Here is a 21,863-nt window from a genome sequence, read left to right on the forward strand (position 1 = left end):
TGAAGTTACAAGGATGTCAGATTGATGGGTAATATTTTCTGAAAAAGGGGTACTACCAAAAGGACATATTTCTGATGCAAACACATTTCCCAGTAGTTGTTCAGAATTGCTTACTTTTAAGTAACCTGCCATGGCCATCTTTCACAGGAATATTACATATTTTCTAAAGATTATAAGATTGATGACCTCAGTGTCTCTTCTTTCATAGTATACCATGAATAATTTATTTAAATTTTGCTGCTGTTGACAGGAATCTTAGGGTACAACCTCTTCAATAAATGTCTCTCTCTGCGTATACAGGTATACACACACACATACATATACTGTATATGTGTGTGTATGTATTTTTGTCTATATATATACACATGATCACATATGGTGAAATCACTCCATTTTCTGCCCAAATCTTTGGGCTGTCTTCTCAAAATGTGTTAGCTTTTCTTTATCCTTTTTGTGAAGTACTGTGGTCTCAACTCCTAAAGCACCTGTCCTCCTTCACTAGCTCAGTGTTGGCTTAGTTTTAGGCTCTGCCCAAAGACTGCAATCTCATTTCTCTGAGTGGAGCTCTTGGCTTCACTAGTTCTCTTAACTTTTTACCTTTTTTTTCAAGGTGTTTTTTTGTTTGTTTGTTTGTTTGTTTTTTAAATTTCAGTATACCACTCGATATAAGTTTATCCTGGAGAGTTTTCTTTCTCGGTCTTACAAACCCTTGAAATTTGTTTCTTCAACATCTTAGCCCCTTGGATCACCTGTCATTTTAAAGTTTTAATTTGTAATTTGTAAAGTTTTAAATTGTAATCACTAATTTGTTAACTTTTATTTTATTTATAGAACTTAAAGTATCATGTAATCTTATTTCTTTCCTAGGTTTACCATTATTATGGCCCTGCTTTAGAATTTGTGCAGATGATAAAATTATCAGATCTACCCTCCTGCTATATGTCGGACTTCGAATTTGAGTTGTATCCTTTTCTTTACATGTTCATTTTTAGATTACATTTTCTGTTTCTGGTAGACTGTTTCCTCCATATTTTGATATTTGACTGTACTGGGGTTTTTTCTTTAATAATATTCAGCATATTTTTAATTACCATGGTTTCAATGGAAATCCTACAACTTTCAAAAAGAAAACCTCCTTCAAGTACTATACTTCTGCTTCTAAAATAGGCCGAAGACTTTCTGGTATTGCTATTCATTGCTAATGGGGTAGGGAGGATGGAGAAATGTTAGGAATATGTGCAGAAAAACAGTAATTTATATACTTCTGAAATGTTTATATGGTTCTCTTGTCATCAGCAGGACAGATATATAAGCACCAGTCCACTGTATCTTTTTATATATTTAAGTAAATACAAATGCTATCTCATGTATCTGCAAATATTCAACATTTTTAGGCTCTCTTTTAAGAAAAGGATTTTTAGAAATACACTTAACAGAACAGAACATTTTGTATAAAAAGAAATTGTTGCCTGGAAATGGAACACTCGCATGGTGTTCTTTTGTGTAGAAACTACAGTTTTTACAAATCTCTTTTTCTGATAGTTTATAGGGCTGCTCTTCATAGAAGCACTCTTTTCTTGGTATATTTTCAGCATTAGAAAAATAATTATCTTTAAGGAAAGGAGTAATTATGAATTTCTACAGTTAAAATTTTTAATAAATAATCTAAGAACCTTGTGAATTAGAGGACCAAACTTGTATTAGGGAGTAGTATTGTTTTGTGGTTATCATTCATCATTTCTTTAACTCCTTAGTTCAGAGGGCTGACAAAAAACAATACCAAACAGAATTCCGTGTTGTTGTTGGAGCAGATTTCCTCTCTGCGTGGCAAGGTATAGGGTATTTTTGGTTTTCTTTAGTTTTTAATATAATGTTTAAGAATGAGTGAAAAAAGGAATATAGTTTGTTAATCTGTTTTGCATAATAAATATACTTCTTTAACATAGGATTTTGGTCCTAATTGATATTAAGATACTTTGGACTTCCCATAATAACACCAAAGTCCTCTGCAGACATGAAATGATGTTGAGTTTTTAGAAGAGATTTTCAAAAATAAGCTTCATGACTGACAATTTCATTTGTTTTAAAATTTGAAAACACATTATTATTGTTAATCTACTCCTTCAACATCTCATTTCAGTTATGTGAGAAGATATTCATATGCTTGCATTATCTTTTTTGTGGTAAGACAGGTGGGTGGAAGTAAGAAAAACTTCCAAAGCCCCCCCTGTATTCTCATTTGGAAGTTTTCAGTTTTTCTTTCTTAATTCTGGTGATGTTTGTGAGATATGTGTCTATTTCAGTGTGTGTATATATATATATTTTAAGTCATGTATTTGTTTTTTTGTTTTTTAAAGATTTTATTTATTCATGAGAGACACAGAGAGAGAGAGGCAGAGACACAGGCAGAGGGAGAAACAGGCTCCATGCAAGGAGCCCGATGTGGGACTCGTTCCCAGGTCTCCAGGATCACACCCTGGGCTGAAGGCAGGCGCTAAACCACTGAGCCACCCAGGCACCCCAAAGTCATCTATTTGAAGTCAAGTATAGTTGTTAATGGGAAAAACTAAAAGTTTGCTTTTCTTTCTGGTTGTTTAACTACTGTGTTTCTATGAAAATAATTTTTTTTTCCATAAGAATTTTATTTATTTACTTATGAGAGATACAGAGAGAGAGAGGGGTAGAGGGAGAAGCAGGCTCACATGAGGGAGCCTGATGTGGGACTTGATCCTGAGAGTCCAGGATCATGGCCTGAGCTAAAGGCAGACACTCAACCACTGAGCCCCACCTAGGTGCCCCTATGAAAACAATTTTTTTAAAAGATTTATTTATTTATTTATGATAGACATAGAGAGAGAAACAGAGACACAGGCAGAGGGAGAAGCAGGCTCCATGCCGGGAGCCCGACGCAGGACGCTATCCCGGGAGGCCAGGATCACGCCCTGGGCCAAAGGCAGGTGCTAAACTGCTGAGCCATGCAGGGATCCCCAAAAACAATTTTTAATGCACAGAATATTCATTGACAGTATTTACTTAACATTACCTTACTGTTTTAACAACAGACAAACTATATCAAACAATTCTACAGGGAGGAAAATGATTATTGTAATTATAGTTTCCCCATGGCACTATAATCAAATATTGGTTATAATTCCCTTAGAAATTTGATACATAAAGGAAATATGATTTTGGCCTTAAGATGGTTGACTATATGGTAATTTAAAATTTTGACTTTACAGTTAGCATCTGAATCTCGATTTTGGCTCAGGTCATGATCTTAGGGTTGTGAGAGCAAGCCCTGCATTGATTAGGCTCCACCCTGGAACGTGGAGCCTCCTTAAGATTCCCCCTCTCGCCCTTGCATGTTCTCTATCAAATAAATCTTAAAATTTGACTTTCAGCCTCTTCCATAAAGTTAAGTTTTGAATAAGTGTGCCTAAATGTTTATTTGATAAAGTAGCTTTTGAAGCAATAGCCTGAAGTATAATATTAGCCAATGTTTTTATGCTCAAAGTATATCTAATGTGAAATTTAAAATTTTATGTTTTATTTGTCTAACATGTATCTTATTATGTGCTAGACACTGTGCTAAACATTAGGGATCCAGTGATGGATTGCACAGATGAGGACTGTCCTCATGGAACTTATATTTTGGTGGGAAAAATAATAAACACTATGAAAACAGGAGCCTGGGTGGCTCATTTGGTTAAGTAGCCACCTCTTGATTTCAGCGCAGGTCATAGTCTCAGGATCATGAGATCCAGCCCCATGTGGGGCTCTGCAGTAAGTGTAGAGCCTCCTTAAGATTCTTTCTTCCTCTTCTTCACCCTTTACACTCCCGCTTTCTCCAAAACAAACAAAAGAACTCTGAAGAAAATAAGCAGACTACAATAGAGTAATAACATGGAGGATCTACTTTAAACAAATTAGCAAGATCATACATCTTTACAAAAATATGCACATAGAAGTCTTGTGAAGTTGTATAGTTAAAAAAAAAACAAAGAATTAAAAAAAATCTGTTCCTATTTCAACTCAAGTAACTAGATAGTTCTCTGTGTAACCTTATCTAATTCACCTAATTTTGGGGGGCCTCTTTTTTCTAGAAAATGAGAATATCATTTATCATTAGTCACCTCACCTGTGTTATCAGATAGGGAAAGGGAGGAGTATGATAGAATAGAAAGTCTCAAGTAAGAGTGTATGTACTTCAGAAAACTTAGATTTAAGTCCTAGCTAGCTCTACCACTCACTGGCTTTAAACTTTTTAAAATTGTAAACTCTGAGTAATAATCCCTGTTTTATTCATCTCAAAAGTTGCAATGAAAACCAGATTGGAATATTTATATTGTATTTTCAATTGTTTCGTTTTAAATTTGATATATTAGATTATCATTTTTATTGCTTCTTGGACAATGACAATACAACATTCTTGGGGGCATCTGGGTGGCTCATTTGGCTGAGCACCTGACTCTTGATTTCGACTCAGCTCATGATCTCAGTCATGGGATTGAGCCCTGCGTTGAGTTCTGTGCTCAGCAGAGTCGGCTTCGGGTTCTCTTTCTCCTTCTCCCTCTGTATCCTGCCCCTGCTTGCATGCTTTCACTCTTTGTTTCTCTAAAATAAATAAATAAAACATTTAAAGAAATATTAGAATATTCTTTATGAATAAAAGACAAATAAGTGATGGAACTTTATATAGATGTCCTACTTTAATGCAGCAAAAGGGATGATTTTTGGAAACATAATTTAGCTAACATAGCTCTAAATGTGAAGCACTGTATCTTCCTTTTATATTGGGTCATAATTAGTCTTTTACATTTTTGAAAAAGTACTTTTGATTTGTGTGCTCATTCTTTGAAATACTTCTAATGCTTTATAACTTGAGCTTCACTTATTTATTCAACAATTTTGTGTATGATGCTAGGACAGAGACTGCCTGTTGTGTGTGCCAGGTACTTGTTTTAGATCCTGGAGAGAATAAAATGGACAAGGCCCCTCCTTAGGAAGCTTTCATAGTACTTAAAGTCTAGTGATTATATGATCTTAAGTTAAATTCTGACTTTAAAAAAAAAAAAAAACTTTGATTAGCCCCAGAATAAAAATAAAAACCTTTTATAGTAGGTTTTAAAAATAAAACCTTTTATTAGCTTACTAAAAAATAAGAGGATTGTTAAGGGAACATGATATCTACTAATCAATTGTATGACCAGGAAGTTTTTTTTATTTTGTTTCATTTGTTTAAAAAAAATTTTTTTTTGAGAAAAAGAGCATTAGTGGCGTGGGTGAAGGGTGGTAGTGATGAGAGGGACAGAGGGAAAAGGAGAGAGACTCTTAAGGAGGCTCTACACCTAGCTTGGAACCCACTGCAGGGCTTGATCTCACAACCCTGAGATCATGGCCTGAGCTGAAATCAAGAGTTGGATGCTTAACACACTGAGTCATCCAAGCACCCTAGGAAATATTTTTTTAAGGAAAGAGTTTGCAAAGTTAGAAACATGATCGCCTTAGTGCCTGCTTGTTTGGGTTGTGCCTACTGAAAAGATTGAATCAAGGTTTCAAAATTCAGGTTTGAAATGGTATTTGATTTTTAAATTTTAGGGATAGAATGATAACCTAGAAGCCTTATCCTCAAGTCTCAGAGTGTATCTAATGATAAGTGCGTGAGAACAAATTATCAGAATCGAAGTTTGTTATGAACCCATTATAAACAATTGACATAAATGTATTATAGGAAATTGTAGCTTATGGGATTTAGAAATATTTATTTTCATATTTATAGCAAATATCTGTTCAAGAATAAGCTGTCTCAGACATTTGGCTATTTCTTTGGCTGGGTAAGACATTTATAATATCAGGCTTTAAGTTGTGCATTGAACTGCATTTAGCATCTCTAATGTATTAAGTAATAACTATAATAATTATATAATTAAGGTATAACTGGCCCTGATCTAGTATACAGCTGTCTATCCTTTGTGCTAAACACCTTTGTTATGCATTTTAGGCTATATAGTCTTACTCATGCGGGTATGAAGAACTAGAATTTAGTGTTTCAAAAGTTAGATCTTTTTATACTTAATGATTATTTACTGTTGCTAATATCTTTCATTTTTAGTGTCTTCTACGTTGTGAAATACATTTGACTTAGAATAAAAAGACATGGCTGTAATAACAAAGAAAAATAAACATATTTAATTTTTCCTTTTTTTGCTCCTAATATATTTATTTGTATATCTAAGAATACAGCAGATAATAAATAGCAGTAAAACTAATATATTAAAGTATTGACTTAGATTCATATATGTCATGAGACTCATTCATCTACAAAGGACAATTAAAAGTGATTTTTCATTAGATTTAAGATCTATAAAATATCATACTTAAGTTTCCCCAGAGTTAAAAAATGATATTTATTGGGATTTGCTGATTGTTGAAGCTTACATTTCTGACCAAACAGGCAAAATGTAGCTTTCAAAGTATACTTTGTTTTATTTCATTTTGTAATCGAATTGAGAATTTACCTAATATAATATGCGGGATCCCTGGGTGGGCGCAGCGGTTTAGCGCCTGCCTTTGGCCCAGGGCGCGATCCTGGAGACCCGGGATCGAATCCCACGTCGGGCTCCCAGTGCATGGAGCCTGCTTCTCCCTCTGCTTATGTCTCTGCCTCTCTCTCTCTCTCTGTGACTATCATAAATAAATTTAAAAAAATTAAAAAAAATAAATATAATATGCTGGCTTTGGGAAAAAGAAATATTTAATAAACATCTTATGCCCAGCCCTGGGAATGCAAAGATGAATGAGCTGAATTTTCTCATAAATCAGTTGGAAGCTGCTGTATGTTCTCTGGCATAGGATTCATGGTTTCTTTGCATTTTATACTTTAGTAGCATTAAATCTCTGATTTCTAGGAACAGCAATTTTGAAATTACCTACAAATGTATTGTAATTTTGAAACCAGAACAATAATCCATCCAGTCAAAAGGTTATAAAATTATGGCTAAGTATGAAAAAATCTTTTGATGATGGCATTCCCAGCCTCTCTCACTGTTTGCAGATATACAAAGAAATGACACTACAACCTGAACTTAAAGCAAATATCGTGAATAACAAGGTTTTCAGAAATACATAATTTTTTTTTAAAGATTTTATTTATTTATTCATGAGAGATAGAGAGAGAGGCAGAGATACAGGCGGAGGGAGAAGCAGGCTCCATGCAGGGAGCCTCGTGGGACTTGATCCGGGGTGGGACTCGATCTCGGGTCTCCAGTATCATGCCCTGGGCCGAAGGCAGCACTAAACTGCTGAGCCCCCCAGGCTGCCCAGAAATACATAAGTTAATGGAAAACGCTGTCTGTGTCTGACTACCTTTGTCTGGTTTTTTACCTTTTTTTTTTCCTAACAGTTTGGATATTGTTTTTGGTTTTCCAGTTTTTACAGTGGACTTGTGAGAGAGTATGAAAAAGTACCTGTTATATAGGTGAAATTTGAGTGGAAAATTGTCAGGTGACACTATTTAAGAATTAATTTCAGTGCGTTAAGTCACTAAAAATACGTTCTGTTTTATCTAGGTTGGTGCACTTTTTGTATTGCCGTGTACTATTAGTAACATAATTATTCCACCTCCCAGCCAACTCAGCTCAAGAAAATGGAGAGAATACATAGCTAAAAAGCCTAAGACAATCAGTGGTAAGTAGTAAATTTTTTAAGTTGTTTTATAAAATGGAGATGACATTCTTTATGAGAAAATATTATTTATTACTTAGTTTTAAAACAAAGCCACAGCATTTTAAGATTTTTTATCTCTAATAACCTACTGTTAGTGACAACAAAGTATATGCTACCTTATATATTCAAAAAAATAACCAGCGATCTAAAGGCAATTTTGATTAAGTAGATACCTGATTATATCAAACATGGGTTTCTTAGAGACATTTCAGGAATGAAATTTATGAAATAAAGTAGTTAGGTGTGCCTGGGTGGCTCAGTTGGTTAAGCATCTGCCTTTAGCTCAGGTCAAGATCCTGGGGTCCTGGGATCGAGCCCTGCGTTGGGCTCCCTGCTCTGTGGGGAGTCTGCTTCTCCCTCTCCTTCTTCCCTGACCTCCACTCATGCTCACATATGCACTCTCTCTCTCTCACTCTGTCAAATAAATAAATACAATCTAAAAAAAAAGAAAAGAAAGGGATTAATTTATCATATGGTACATAAAACCTTGTGATTATAGTTTTCTGAAGAAATAGAAGTTATTTAACAATTATATGCTATGCAGTGTTCTATATTGGCTCATTTAATTCTTATGATAGCCCTATAAATTTATTTTTATATCCATTTAACAGATTCAGAAATTGGGATTTGAAGAAGTTACAGAGCTGTTAATTGGCAGAATCTTGGTTCAAATCCTGGCTCCGACAGTTAATAGTTCTGTAACTTCTCCAAGGATTTGAACCCAGGCTTTGTTCTTAATCACTGCACTGTATTGCATCTAATGCTTTATTACATTGAAAATGTCATTATAAAGATGAAACCTGTTGTAAAATCACACCATTTATATCCAAACTTTAGTATTTTTTGAGGTAACTATGCCTCAAAATGTTAGTTGCTTGCCCCAGTCGTATAGCTAAATGGTGCTTCTTCATAGTTTGCTTATATGTACTTGGTTTTTTCTGTTGTTGTGGTTGGACAATAATTTTTTTAAATTATCTTTGAGCTTATAGTTAGTTTTCGTGTCCCATGGTATGAAGGGACTAAGATCTGGAATGGAAACATTGACCTGGATCGTTCTAGAAGAAGTCTCTAGAAAGATTCCAGAGCCATAGAATCCTGAGGAGTACAAATTTTATCGGTAGCTTACACAGTATTATATAGGTGAGATGCTGAAATCCATCTTAGCAAATGTTGAATTTGAAATGGAGATGATATCTATATGGAAATTTAAATTTAGAGTTTGAAATTAGGTCTATTATGCCTAGAGAATGGTCAGGGCTAGAGATTTAGATTTTGAGTTTACCACCTGTTTTATTTATTTTGTAACAAACCAGCCTAAAACTAAGTAGCTTCAAAAAGCAAATGCTTTATTTTTTCATTTTATTTTTATTTATTTTTTTAAAGATTTTATTTATTCATGAGAGACATAGAGGGAGAGGCAGACTCATAGGCAGAGGGAAGAGCAGGCTCCCTGCAGGGACCCTGTTGCAGACTTGATCCCAGGACCCTGGGATCATGCCTTGAGCCAAAGGCAGACACTCAACTGCTAAGCCATCCAGGTGTCCCAAAGAGCAAATGCTTTTTGAACTAGGTTTACCTGGGTGGATTCTTTTTTTTTTTTTTTTTTTTTTAAGATTTTATTTATTTTGAGGGGGTGGGCAGGGGAGAGAGCATGAGCCAGAGAAGGGGCAGAAGGAAGGGAGAAGCAGACTCCCCGCTGAGCAAGGAGCTTGCTCTCAGGACACGGGAATCATTACCTGAGCGAAGCCTGAAGCTTGACCCGCTAAGCCACCCAGGCTTCCCCACCTGGATGGTTCTTCTGCCATTCTCACCAGGGGTCACTGATGCAGCTGCACTGAGTTTATGGATTGTTCAAAAGTTGAACTCAGCTTGGGATGCAGTGGCTGCTATCTTACTTTCTCCATATAATCTCAGAGCCTTTTCCTTGCCCCATGCTTTCTTCATGTGATCTCTAGCAGGTTAGCTGGAATTTTTCCATGGAGGCTTAAGACTCCAAAATGTACAAAAATCAAAACTTCTAGGACTTTTAAGGCTTAGTCCCTGATCTGGCCCAGTGTCACTTCGTTGTTTTTTTTGTTTTGTTTTAATATTTTTATTTATTCATTCATGAGAGACAGAGAAAGAGAGAGAGGCAGAGACACAGGCAGAGGGAGAAGCAGGCTCCATGCAGCAAGCCAGACATGGGACTTGATCCCAGGTCTCCAGGATCACGCCCTGGGCCGAAGGCCAAACTGCTGAGCCATCCAGGGATCCCCCAGTGTCACTTCTACTGTATTCTTTTATTTAAAGCTACTCACAAGAATGGCCCAGGTTCATAGGGGGATTGTGACTAGACAAGGGTGTGAATGCAGAGAAGCCCCCAATGTAAAAGCCTACCATGACTGTGTGCAGGTAATAGTTGATGCCCTAGGAGTGGCTAGACAAAACCACAGCATGACTAGAGAAGAGAGCCAAAGCTAGGATCTTCAGAAATACCTGTGTTTAAGGTAAAAGTGAAAGAAAAATTAAAAAGTAGTTTAGCAGATGGTAGTTGGAAGACCCTAGGGGGCTATAATCATTAACATCAACAACAAAATACCATTTATTGCATATTACCAGTGTGGGAAATAAAGGGGAGTCAAACTGGTCCTTCCACTTGACAAAGTAGTTGCACGATCCCAATCAAGTGATGAAGGCACTTTGAAAAATCATTTTTTACTCTGTTTAGTCAACAGTATGAAGGTGAAGTGAAAGATACTTCCAGAATGTATGACCTAACATAATTGTAAGAATTCAGAACAGCTTCCTGGAGGAACAGGTATTGTTAATATAGTTTGTTGCACTGTACTAGTACATAAAGAAGTGCGGCTTTGACCCTACTCAACTCCTCCCAGGGAATAGATGTATACATGGTGATTTTGGCAGATGCTAAAACAAAAACAGAAATAGATTTGCTAGGTGGCAGTAGTCAATTTCACTTACTTTACATGAAATCCTAGGATAATATTTATCCATTTCTCAACATTACACGTGTGTAAGGCTTACTATGAATTGAATATTAATATCTCCTAATTAAACTTGACTGTGATCTGGACAGCCCATTATTAATTTTTCCTTTGTAACTTTTATAAAGGTAATTTATTGATTTAGAATTTATTCTTAAGTGGATTTTTTCCCATGCTTTTCATTGCAACTTTAAGAAACTACCTTAAAAAAAGAAAAAAAGAAACTACCTTAGCATATGACTTGATTTGATTTCTTTAAATTAGCACCTCTTGAAATTTGGAGATTAATATTGGTAACTTCTGAATAATAAGACATATATCACATGACAATCTTCCAAGGCAGATTGTTGATTACTGATTAGGCTGTATCATTAAATGCTGATTATGCTGCTACCTTACAGTATTTTTTTTTTTATCTTGGAAGTAGAAACAATCAAATTGGACAGCTGATTATTAAGTTCTATTCTACCCATAGCCCTTTCTGTAGGGGAAATTATTTATCTCATGACAGAACTCCTTTTGTAAATGAGGAGCCAAGTTTTAGCTAGCATAAAGTTTTAATAGCTCTTACTTAGGAAAACATCGTATCCCATTATAGTGCCACTACAAGTAGCTTCTCTCACTATTCTAAAGATATCAACTATTAGATGAAACTCTTAAATCAATGTTCTGTGTTCCTGAAACTTACTACATTATGTCCAGCTCTGCTTTACTGTTGGCTCTGCATCTCCCCTGTCGTCCATGCTAAACTGTATATGGTTCCTTTAAGCTATTCTCTGATTTTAATCCTTTATGACCTTATTGTTCATTCATTCATTCATTCCTTTAGTCAGTCACACCTTTCATTCATTTTTTTGAGATTGAGTAAATATTATGTATCAGGCATGGTAAAATAATCTGGAGATTAGTAATGAGCAAGGTAGACTTGGTTCCTCCTTTCCTGGAATTTATTTATTTATTTTTTTAAAGATTTATTTATTTACTTATGATAGACACAGAGAGAGGGCGAGAGGCAGAGACATAGGCAGAGGGAGAAGCAGGCTCCATGCTGGGAACCTGACGCGGGACTCAATCCTGGGACTCCAGGATTGCGCCCTGGGCCAAAGGCAGGCGCCAAACCGCTGAGCCACCCAGGGATCCTCTGGAATTTAAACTATAATAGAAAATAGATATCGAGGGGCACCTGTGTGGCTCAGTGGTTGAGCATCTGCCTTGGCTCATGTTGTGATCTGGAAGTCCTGGGATCGAGTTCTGCATCATGCTCCCTGCAGGGAGCCTACTTCTCCCTCTGCCTATGTCTCTGCCTCTTTCTCCATGTCTCTCATGAGTAAATAAATAAAATCTTAAAAAAAAAAGAAAGAAATATCAAGAGGCCATTACAAGTCTTACTTAATTATACCATTGTATTCAATAGCAACCAACCATAAATCCAGGAGAGATAGTACTTGAAAAAAGTTAGATGTGGAAAGACTATTATGCTAACATTTGTGGTAAAAACAACAATTTGAAGTATGTGTAAGCACTTGTATGTATTTGTTTATATAAATAGAAGTTTTGCATTAAATATTTGTTTATATAAATAGAAGTTTTGCATTAAATAGCAGATATTATTATCGAATATCCACAGTACAGTAGGCACTATTACACATGCTGGACCAACAGTGAATAGAACAAAGTCCATGTTCTCAGGAAGCTTACATAACTGTGGAGGTAATGAGTTTAGACTTTACCCCAGAAGCCATATGGCTAGGCCTCTCAGTTTTGAGGGGCCTTTACTCCAGTCATTTTCTCATTCAGGACCTAATTTGCCATCCCATCGAAAATTGCAAACAGACTCTTCTCCTGACTTTATATCCATTTCTCCAACTTTATTTTTTTTCCTGTTAGTACTTACCAGACCTAATATAGTTAAGGTGTCTTTTTCTCTCACTCAAAGCCAGAGGAGACAAGATGGAGTTTTTTATTTTTATTCATTTCTTTATTTTCAGTGCCTGGAAGAGTGCCTGATACTTATTAGGTACTCAAAAATAGTTGTTAAGTAATACATGAGATTTATATTTCCAGGTAGTGATAATTGTTGTCTGGAAAAGTAAAAAAATTTTGAATGGATTCCACCCATACAGTGTGAATCAAAATATTTGCCCTAGTTTTTGTCAGTTCCTTAGGTTTAACAAATCATCTCTGATGAAATAACATACATATATATATTAATTTGAACCATATGGTATTGCTGTACTTGTATATCAAAAATTGTTAGGTATCAGCAGTTGCATATGGTTTGACCTAAAATAGAAAAACAATATTCCAACTGAATTATGCTTAAATTAAACATAGCCAAAGAATGATTTTTAACAGTAATTTTCAGTGAAATAGCCAGAAAGTATTATGATACTAAGAAAAATGCAAAAGAACTATGTGAACATGGGACGCCTGGGTGGCTCAGTGGTTGAGCATCTGCCTTTGGCTCAGGTCATGATCCCTAGGTCACGGGATCGAGTCTCACATCAGGCTCCCTGTGAGGAACCTGCTTCCCCCTCTGCCTATGTCTCTGCCTCTCTGTCTCTCTCATGAATAAATAAATAAAATCTTTAAAAACAAAAACATAACTGTATGAACAAATGCAACAATTACTCTGAAGAAAGGCTTCTATATGTAAAACTTGTACTGAAAAGCCAGTAGTGTAATGAAAAGTGCCTGGCTTACCATATGTTCACAGAGAAGTTTTACAGAATTGTCAAAAGATTCAATATTGATCATTGCCTAACTATACATTACAAATGAATAATCTGAAATATAGAGAAATCAAGAAACTTCTCTAATATCACAGGGTACAATCAGAATTTTCACCCAAGTCTGAATGTATCCACAGACCATCCAGATAATTTTACAATCTTGAGTTCTATTGTTGTCTCATTTTTTTTAATTGGAATTCTTTTGAAAGAAAATATTTTAAAGGTACTCTTGAAAAAAGTTACTGTTTTGTTGACAGACAAGTGTCTTCTAGTAAAAGAATTTTTAAAGGGACTAGATTAATAAGGACTAATGAAATGTTTTGAATTGATGAATCATGTGCCTTCTTGATTCTCAAATCAGTGTGATAAAAGTGTTTCAAAATAATGAGCTGAAACTAATAGGTTAAAATGAAATGACACTGCATTCAGGGCATTATTGCAGATGGTAGGACTTCTGGTAATGAACACTGTCAGCCAACTTTACTGTGTTAACTTTTATTGAATACACCATTCAATGGCGTCCTCGTTGTCTTTAAGCATATATAGAATGTTCCCCAGGATAGACCATGTATATATTAAGTGATTAACTAAGGCTAATAAATTTAAAAGGGTAGAAATAATGCCCAGTATGTTCTTAAATTACAATAGAATTAAATTAGAAGTTAGCAAATACCAACGTGAGGAATACTTTAAATATTTGGAAATTAGACTCTTTTAAATAACCCATAGGTCAAAGAAGAAACCAAAGGGGAAATTAGAAAATGTTTTTAACTAATGAAACCAAAACATATCAAATTATGGATAGCATGTAAGTCAGTACTAAGAAGATCATAAATGCTTATCACAGAAGAAAGATCTAAAATTAGTAATCCAAACATGAACCTCAGGAAGCTAGAAGACTAATTCCAAGTTAATTAGGAAGAAGGAATGAGACCAGAAGTCAGTGAATAAAATGCTGAAGACTACATCTAATAAAGGAAGTGCAAGATCTGTACACTGAAAACTACAAAACTTACTGAGAGTAATAAAGAAAATAGAAGTAAATGAAAAGATACACCGTGTTTGTAAATTGGGAAGCTCTATATTAAGATGGTACTTCCCTCTGAATTGACCCATAGATTTAATTCATCTCTAACAAAATCCCAAGAGGACTTTTCATAGAAATTGACAAACTGATACAAAATTTATATGGAATTGCAAAGGTCTTAGAATGGCTAAACAATGTTGAAAAGGAAGAATGACTTTTGGGAACTTACACTACCTGATTCACAACTTCACAGCTATAAAGCCACAGTATTCAAGACAGTGTGGTATTGAATGAAGAACATACATGTATCAATGGAACAGTATAGAAATAAAGATATCAATGGGAAAAAGTCTCCTTAACGCAGTGCTGAAAGCACTGGATATCCATATGTAAGATTTTTATGTAAAAATTATCTCTAAATGGACTATATAACTAAATGCAAGCATTAAAACTATAAAACACCTGTAAGAAAATATATCAACCAAAAGGATCTATAAAAAGAAAAAAATCTATAAATTCACCCAAACTAAAAATGTCTACTTTCAAAAAAAAAACACTAAGAAAAATTATTTATTTTTTTAATTTTATTTTTTAAAAGATTTATTTATTTATTTTAGAGAGAGCTCATGTGTGCAGGAGCAGAGGAAGGGGCACAGGGAAAGGGAAACAAGCAGTCTCCCTGCTGAGCATGGAGCCTGACCTGGGTTTGATCCCTGAACCCTGAGATCATGATGTGAGTCAAAATCAAGAATTGGATGCTTAACCTCCTGAGCCACCCAGGCACCCCAGAAAAAAATTTTAAAAACTGCTAAGAAAAAACATTTCCTATTTTTTTGTTTTTTATTTTCCTTCTTTATTTGAGAGAGAGAGAAAACAAGAAATGGGGAGGGCCAGAGGGAGAGAGAAAGAATGTGAAGCAGACTCCCTGCTGAGGGGGAGCCCAATGTGAGGCTTGATCCCAGGACCCTGAGATTCATGACCTGAGCTGAAGGCAGGTGCTTAACCAACTGGGGCACCCAGATGCATCATTTCCAGTCATGTCAACAGTGGACAGATACATAAAAAAAAAAATTCTTGCAACCCAATTAATAGGTAAGAGACTTGAGTAGACATTTCATTAAGATACATGAATAGCTAATAAAGTACATGAAAGATGTTTAACATCATTAGTCTTCTGGGAAATGCAAATTAAAACCACAATGCAATTCTATAATACGCTTACTAGAATGGGTATTATTAAAAACAGTGACTATCAAATGTTGATGAGGATGTGAAGAAACTGCAAATCTCACACATAGCTGGTGATGGTGTAAAATGGCATAGATACTCTGGAAAACAGTGTAGCGGTTAAACTTACACTTAACTATGCAACTCAGTATTTCTATTCCTAGGTATTTATCCAGGAGAAATGAGAACATATGTTCACACAAACACTTGCAAGTAACTGTTAATAAGAGCCATATTTTTAGTAGCTAAGAACTGGAAACTATGCAAATATCCATGTGAATAGATAAACACAGTTTGTTTTGTCCATACAGTGGAATATTGCTTAACATATTGAGGCATGACAAATTTTGGGTGTACCTAAATATGGTAAGTTTATATGGAATTTCTATAAAAAGCTAAAGGTCCAGAAGGAAGATCAGTGGTTGCCTAAGGCCAGGAATAGGAGGGGAGAGTGGCTGCAGAAAAATAATGGGAGTTTTCCAAAACTGGATTATAGTGATGGATGCATAATTATATAATTTCCTTAAGTTAATCACATTTATACTTTGATATGTGTACATTATACCTCATTAAAACTTTTTGTGAGAGAGAGATGGAAGGAAAGAGAGAGGCAAGGAGGTAAGGCAGGAAGGAAGGAAGGTCAAAAAGGAAGAAAATCTAGCGGGGTCCTACCTGAAAACAATTAAATACAAATTTCTGGGGAGGAAACCAGGCCCTCAATAGCTTGTAAAAGCACTCAAGTGTTTCAAGTGCATCCAGCATTAAGAACTTCTGCCCTAGATGTGCTTTTTTCAAAACCCTAGGCTAGAGAGCCACTGTTACTGAAGAGAAAGTCCTTAAGATGCTCTGAGACAAAAAAGAATCACTATCTTAGGCTTTTAATTCTTTGGTTAGAAAATCAGGATAGTAATACTTGCTTAGTGTATCTCACAAACTTGTTTGAATCACAGTTGGTGATGAAGGTAGACACTTTGTAAACTCTGCAGTAGCTTTGTTATTCTGTCAATCTTTTTTTTTTTTTTTTTTTTTTTTTTTTTTTTTTTATATTCTGTCAATCTTAAAGGATGTCTATATCTATGGAACAGTAAAGAAATCCTTGTTCTTCATGATTAAAAGATCTTGAAATATCTTCTGAAGTTTGTCTATTCATTGTAGCTTTCAAATTGCCTATTTTACTATGTTGTAACTAAAGGGAAATATATAAAGTTTATGATCCTAATGTTACTTACTCATTTAAAATAGTCATGGTGCAATTTATAATTTTTTCTGCATTTTTGGAATCTTCACAGTAAGAGGTATCATACAGCTATTGAACAATACTATCGTTTCTTAAACCATTTCAGATTTATTTTTATAATTGAGCCTGGAGGCATTTTCTTGGCTAGTCTCCGTGAAGCTAAGTTTTATGTTAAATTGCTCAAAGCTTAGTCTGATGAAGACAGTGGGGAATCAAGCTAGGCAATAAATATTTTGAAAATGCTTTGTAAATATGATTAGATTGTTGTTGTTGTTTTCCTTATGATTCCCTAGCTGACCCTAAGGACCATTTCAAAGATTTGAGTCTAGAATTGTATGAACAATGACATTGTTGAGAAGTGTGTAGCTTCATAAAATCCCTACATTGAAGACTAGATTTTATTTTATTGTTTAATTTTTAGCATGATTATCAAAATAATTGTGTATATCAATTGGTTGTTTCTTAAGATATGTAGATGTAGATATATAATATTTGTCAGTCAGAGGATTTACTTCAGAATATCTTATACCCTAATCATGCTGAGATATTTTTCATTATATCATATGGAATATTATTTCCTCCTTATAGTAATACTCTTTAGTATTTTATATTGTTAAACTTTTAAAAAGAGAGGGTGTTACAAGATTTTAAGAACCACTGAGGAACATATTTGGTATAAAATATGACTTTATTTTTATTTTACTAGAATTTTGTTTGCTAATGAAACTAAGAATGATCTATCTCTTCATTATAGTTTATATATTATTTGTACAATTTGTTACATTTAAAGGGCACTGTAGTTTCTACCTCTTTCATTTTACCTATATAGTAGGTCCAAAATGGATTTTTGTTGGAGAGGACATGCAAGCCAATCAATCTCTTAAAAATTGATAGTGTAAAAATAACTGAAGAAAATAGAGGGTACATGAGTGCCTGAAGTCCATTAAGTATCTGACTCTTGATTTTGGCTCTAGTCATGATCTCAAGGTCATAAGATAGAGCCCCACACTCGGGAGAGTTTGCTTGAGATTCTCTGTCTCCCTCTGCCCCTCCTTCTGATGCTCACTCACTCCCTCTCCCTTAAATAAATCAATCTTTAAAAACAAAGAAAATAGGTAGAAGTTTTCTGTTGTGATCATTTCCCCTTATTTCTTTAGGAACTGCTATGAGAATTGAATAACAATGCTAATTGTATATCTATTACTCTCTGTAGTATTTACATAAAAACTACTTAATAACTCTTCAGTTAACATCTGCCAAACCTGGAATAACATTTTTTTAAATGACTGCATAGTCATTATGATTAGGGAAGTTCCTTAAAATAAATATTTTTCTTTTGAGAAAAATAAAATTGTTGTAATTACAGGCTTCCATGATTAAAATGCTCATAAAGGTGATGGAATGTAAAATAAATGTGGAAAGGGTGCTATGGCTTGAAGGGACACCCATAAATTGAATTGGCAAAGTGCTAAGTTTGTAAATGAATTAAAGTAACTATAACTCTTAGCAAACTTGAGTTTCAAATGCAACTGGTAACAAGGATTTTTCCTTCCTAAAACCTTTATTGAAACTCCTTTTCTAAGATTGATATTTATAAACAGTATTAATGGCTCTATTGAATAAATTTATTTTGTACTAGATGGTTGTTTGGAGAGATGAGCTTTAAGTCTCAGTATATTCATCTGTGAAATAAACCGTTTTAATAAAATTACAGTTTTCTTTGTGTATGTCTGTATACATACACACACATATATATGTATGTAAGTGTACATATATATATGTATGTATCATATTTGTGTAAATTCCAAAATGCTAAGAACTTTTTTATGAGCAGAATCTTACATTCCTAAGACAATTACATATTAAAAAGTTTATAATTCCTACACCATCTCTCCAGAAAGCAACTCCATAGCCTTTAGCAGTCCCTCCCCATCCCCAGTGCCTGCTCCTCCTCCAGCCTTTGGGCCACTACGGATCTGTTTCTTTCTGGATAGATTTGCCTATTTTGGACATTTCATATAAAAGTAATCACACAATAAATATGTCATCTTTAATGACTGACTTCTTTCACATACAGCATAATGTATTTAAGGTTTATCTTTGTTGTATGATATACCAATACTTCCTTCCTTTTCATTGCTGATTATAGCTCTGTCATTTGGATGTATCACTTATTATTTATTCACACATCAGTTGACGGACACTTTAGCTGTTGGCTCTTTGGGGCTATTGTAAATAATGTTGCCATGAATATTTGTGTACATGTTTTTGTGTGAACATTTGTTTAAAATTATCTTGAATATAAACCTGAAAGTGGAATTTCTCAGTCATATATTAATTTATAAGTTTTACTTTTTTGAGGAATTTTCAGACTTTTCTAAAGTAGCTGTACCGTTTTATATTCCCACCAAAAATCTATAAGAGTTCCATTTTCTCTATACCTATACCAGTACCTGTTTATTGTCTATAGTTTTTGTTATATTCTTCTAAGGGAGGTGAAGTGGTATCTTTGTGGTTTTGGTTTGCACGACCTTGTTGGCTAATGAAGAACATCTTTACATGTGCTTTTGGCCATTTGTATTTATCTTTGGAGGAATGTCTATTCAGATCCTGTACTCAGTTTTAATAGAGTTGTCTTTTTATTAGTGTTAGAGTTGTGGAGTTATTTATATATTCTAGATACAAATCCTTTATAAGATATATAATTCACAAAAACTTTGTTCTGTGGGTTGACTTTTCTTTAATTGATTAGTAATATTTATTGAATAGTTAGTATATGTCAGGCAATGATCTAAGTAAGCACTTTCCCTGCAGCATCTCACATTTAATCCTCATCATAGCAACCTTGTCATATGGATACTTTTTTTTTTTTTTAAAGATTTTATTTATTTATTTGAGAGAGATACAGAGGCGGGGCGAGGGGCAGAGACACAGGCAGAGGGAGAAGCAGGCTCCATGCTGGGAGCCTGATGTGGGACTGGATCCTGGGTCTCCAGGATCACGTCCTGGGCCGAAGGCAGGCTCCAAACCGCTAAGCCACCCACGCTGCCCTTTTTAAAATTAATAATTTTTATTTTTTAGAGCAGTTTTAGAGACTCAGCAAAATTGAGCAGAAAGTACAGAAAGTTTCCATATAGCCCATGTCCTCACATATAATCTCCCCTGTTACCAACGTTCCACCCCAATGGTACATTCGTTAAAATTGATAAGCTTGCATTGACATACCATTATAACCCGAAGTCCATAGTAGGTTGACTTTTCATTCTCTTGAGGGTATACTTTGAAACACAGAAGTTCTGAATTTTGGTGAAATTTAGTTTTCGCTTTTTTTACTTTTGCTTTTTCCTTTTGTTTCCTTTTGTTTTTCCTTTTGTTTGGGTCTCTTATTTAACAAACCATGGCCTAATCCAAGGTCATGAAGATTTATGCCTTTAAGAGTTTTAAAGTTTGGTTTGTAAATTTACATCTATGATCCATTTTGAATTAATTATGATATATATATATATTGTGAGGTAGATGGGTAGGGGGTCCAGCTTCATTCCTTTGCATATTGGTTGTTCAATTGTTCCAGGACCATTTGTTGAAAAGACTGTTCCTTCTCCATCAGATCGTCTTGGCACCTTTGTTGAAAATCATTTGACTGTAAATGTGAGGGTGTATTTTTGCACTCTCATTTCTGTTCATCTGTATGTCTGTCCCTCAATGTCTTGATTATGGTAGCTACATAGTAAGTTTTCAATCAGGGAAATACGGATCCTTTAAGCTCCTTTGCTCTCATCACACATTCAAATTCTTCTCATTTCTCTATCCTCTCAGAATGATTATACAATAATTTTAAATTAATATCCATTGTTTTAATTATTATGAGTATGTAATTGCTCTTCAACGTTTGAAGTGTTATTTTTCCTTTCCTGTACAGTCTTTTGTTTTAGCTAGAGCTAGTGAATCTTTTTATATATCTAGCCATAGAGCCTTCTCCCAGTGGTAAAACTCATTTCAGTACCTTCAGGCACATTAAGTATTCTATCAATGTTTGTGTAAGAAATCTCTTCCAGATCTTTATGACCTGTCTAATCCAGACTTCTTTTTCTAGATGTGTTCCATAGCTTTGGGTTTAAAAGACTATTTATTCATCATTATGGAAATTTCTTCTGCCCTTCTTTTGTTGGTATCTTTAATCTTCCTTTTTCTTCCTTTAGTCCCCTGTTTTAGTGGAGCACATTCTCTAAAATCTTCCTGAAATTTTGAAGGTATTGTTCCATTGTCTTCCAGCTTTTATTTTTGTTTTTATTTTTTATTTTTTAAAGATTTTATTTATTTAATCGTGAGAGACACAGAGAGGCAGAGACATAGGCAGTGGGAGAAGCAGTCTCTTTGTAGGGAGCCCGATGGGGGACTCCATCCCCAGAGCCCAGGGTCATGCCCTGAGCCAAAGGCAGATAGATGCTCAACGGCTGAGCCACCCAGGCCACCCTGTCTTCCAGCTTTTAGTGCTGTTGTTTAGAATTCTAGTGCTATTTTTTCCTAATTTTTTAAAATAGGAAACCCATATTTTCTCTGGAATTTTGTAGAATCTTCTGAATCTTTCTGAATTTACATGATCATGTACCTTGGTGGCTCTGTTTATATTCTTATATTGGGCTCTCAGCATTCCTGGAAGCTTGTCTTTTTTTCTTTTTTAAGACTTTAATTTATTCATGAGAGACACACAGAGAGAGACATAGGCAGAGGGAGAAGCGGGCTCCTTGCAGAGAGCCTGATGTAGGACTCAATCCCAGGACTCCGGGATCATGACCTGAGCCAAAGGCAGACGCTCAAACACTGACTCACCCAGATGCCTCAGCTGGTCTTTTTATTGTGGAAAGTGTTCTTATAATTATTTTGTTGGTAATTTCCTTGCCTGTGCTTTTGCATGTTCTCACTTCTGTCAT

The 21,863-nt window shown here is 34.9% G+C and overlaps 1 protein-coding gene across 3 annotated transcripts in view; it reads left to right on the forward strand.

Moving 5' to 3' along the window:
• Positions 1-21,863, forward strand: part of MTBP (MDM2 binding protein) — a 71,557-nt gene that overhangs the window by 11,879 nt on the left and 37,815 nt on the right. For all 3 annotated transcript variants that reach the window (XM_038555420.1, XM_038555418.1, XM_038555419.1), the window contains exons 9-11: positions 868-962; positions 1,760-1,832; positions 7,569-7,686. In XM_038555420.1, coding sequence (XP_038411348.1) covers positions 868-962; positions 1,760-1,832; positions 7,569-7,686 — 286 coding nt within the window. The remainder of the gene's footprint in view (positions 1-867; positions 963-1,759; positions 1,833-7,568; positions 7,687-21,863) is intronic.

The sequence above is a fragment of the Canis lupus genome, chromosome 13 (assembly GCF_011100685.1).
Source record: "Canis lupus familiaris isolate Mischka breed German Shepherd chromosome 13, alternate assembly UU_Cfam_GSD_1.0, whole genome shotgun sequence".
Lineage (NCBI taxonomy): Eukaryota > Metazoa > Chordata > Mammalia > Carnivora > Canidae > Canis > Canis lupus.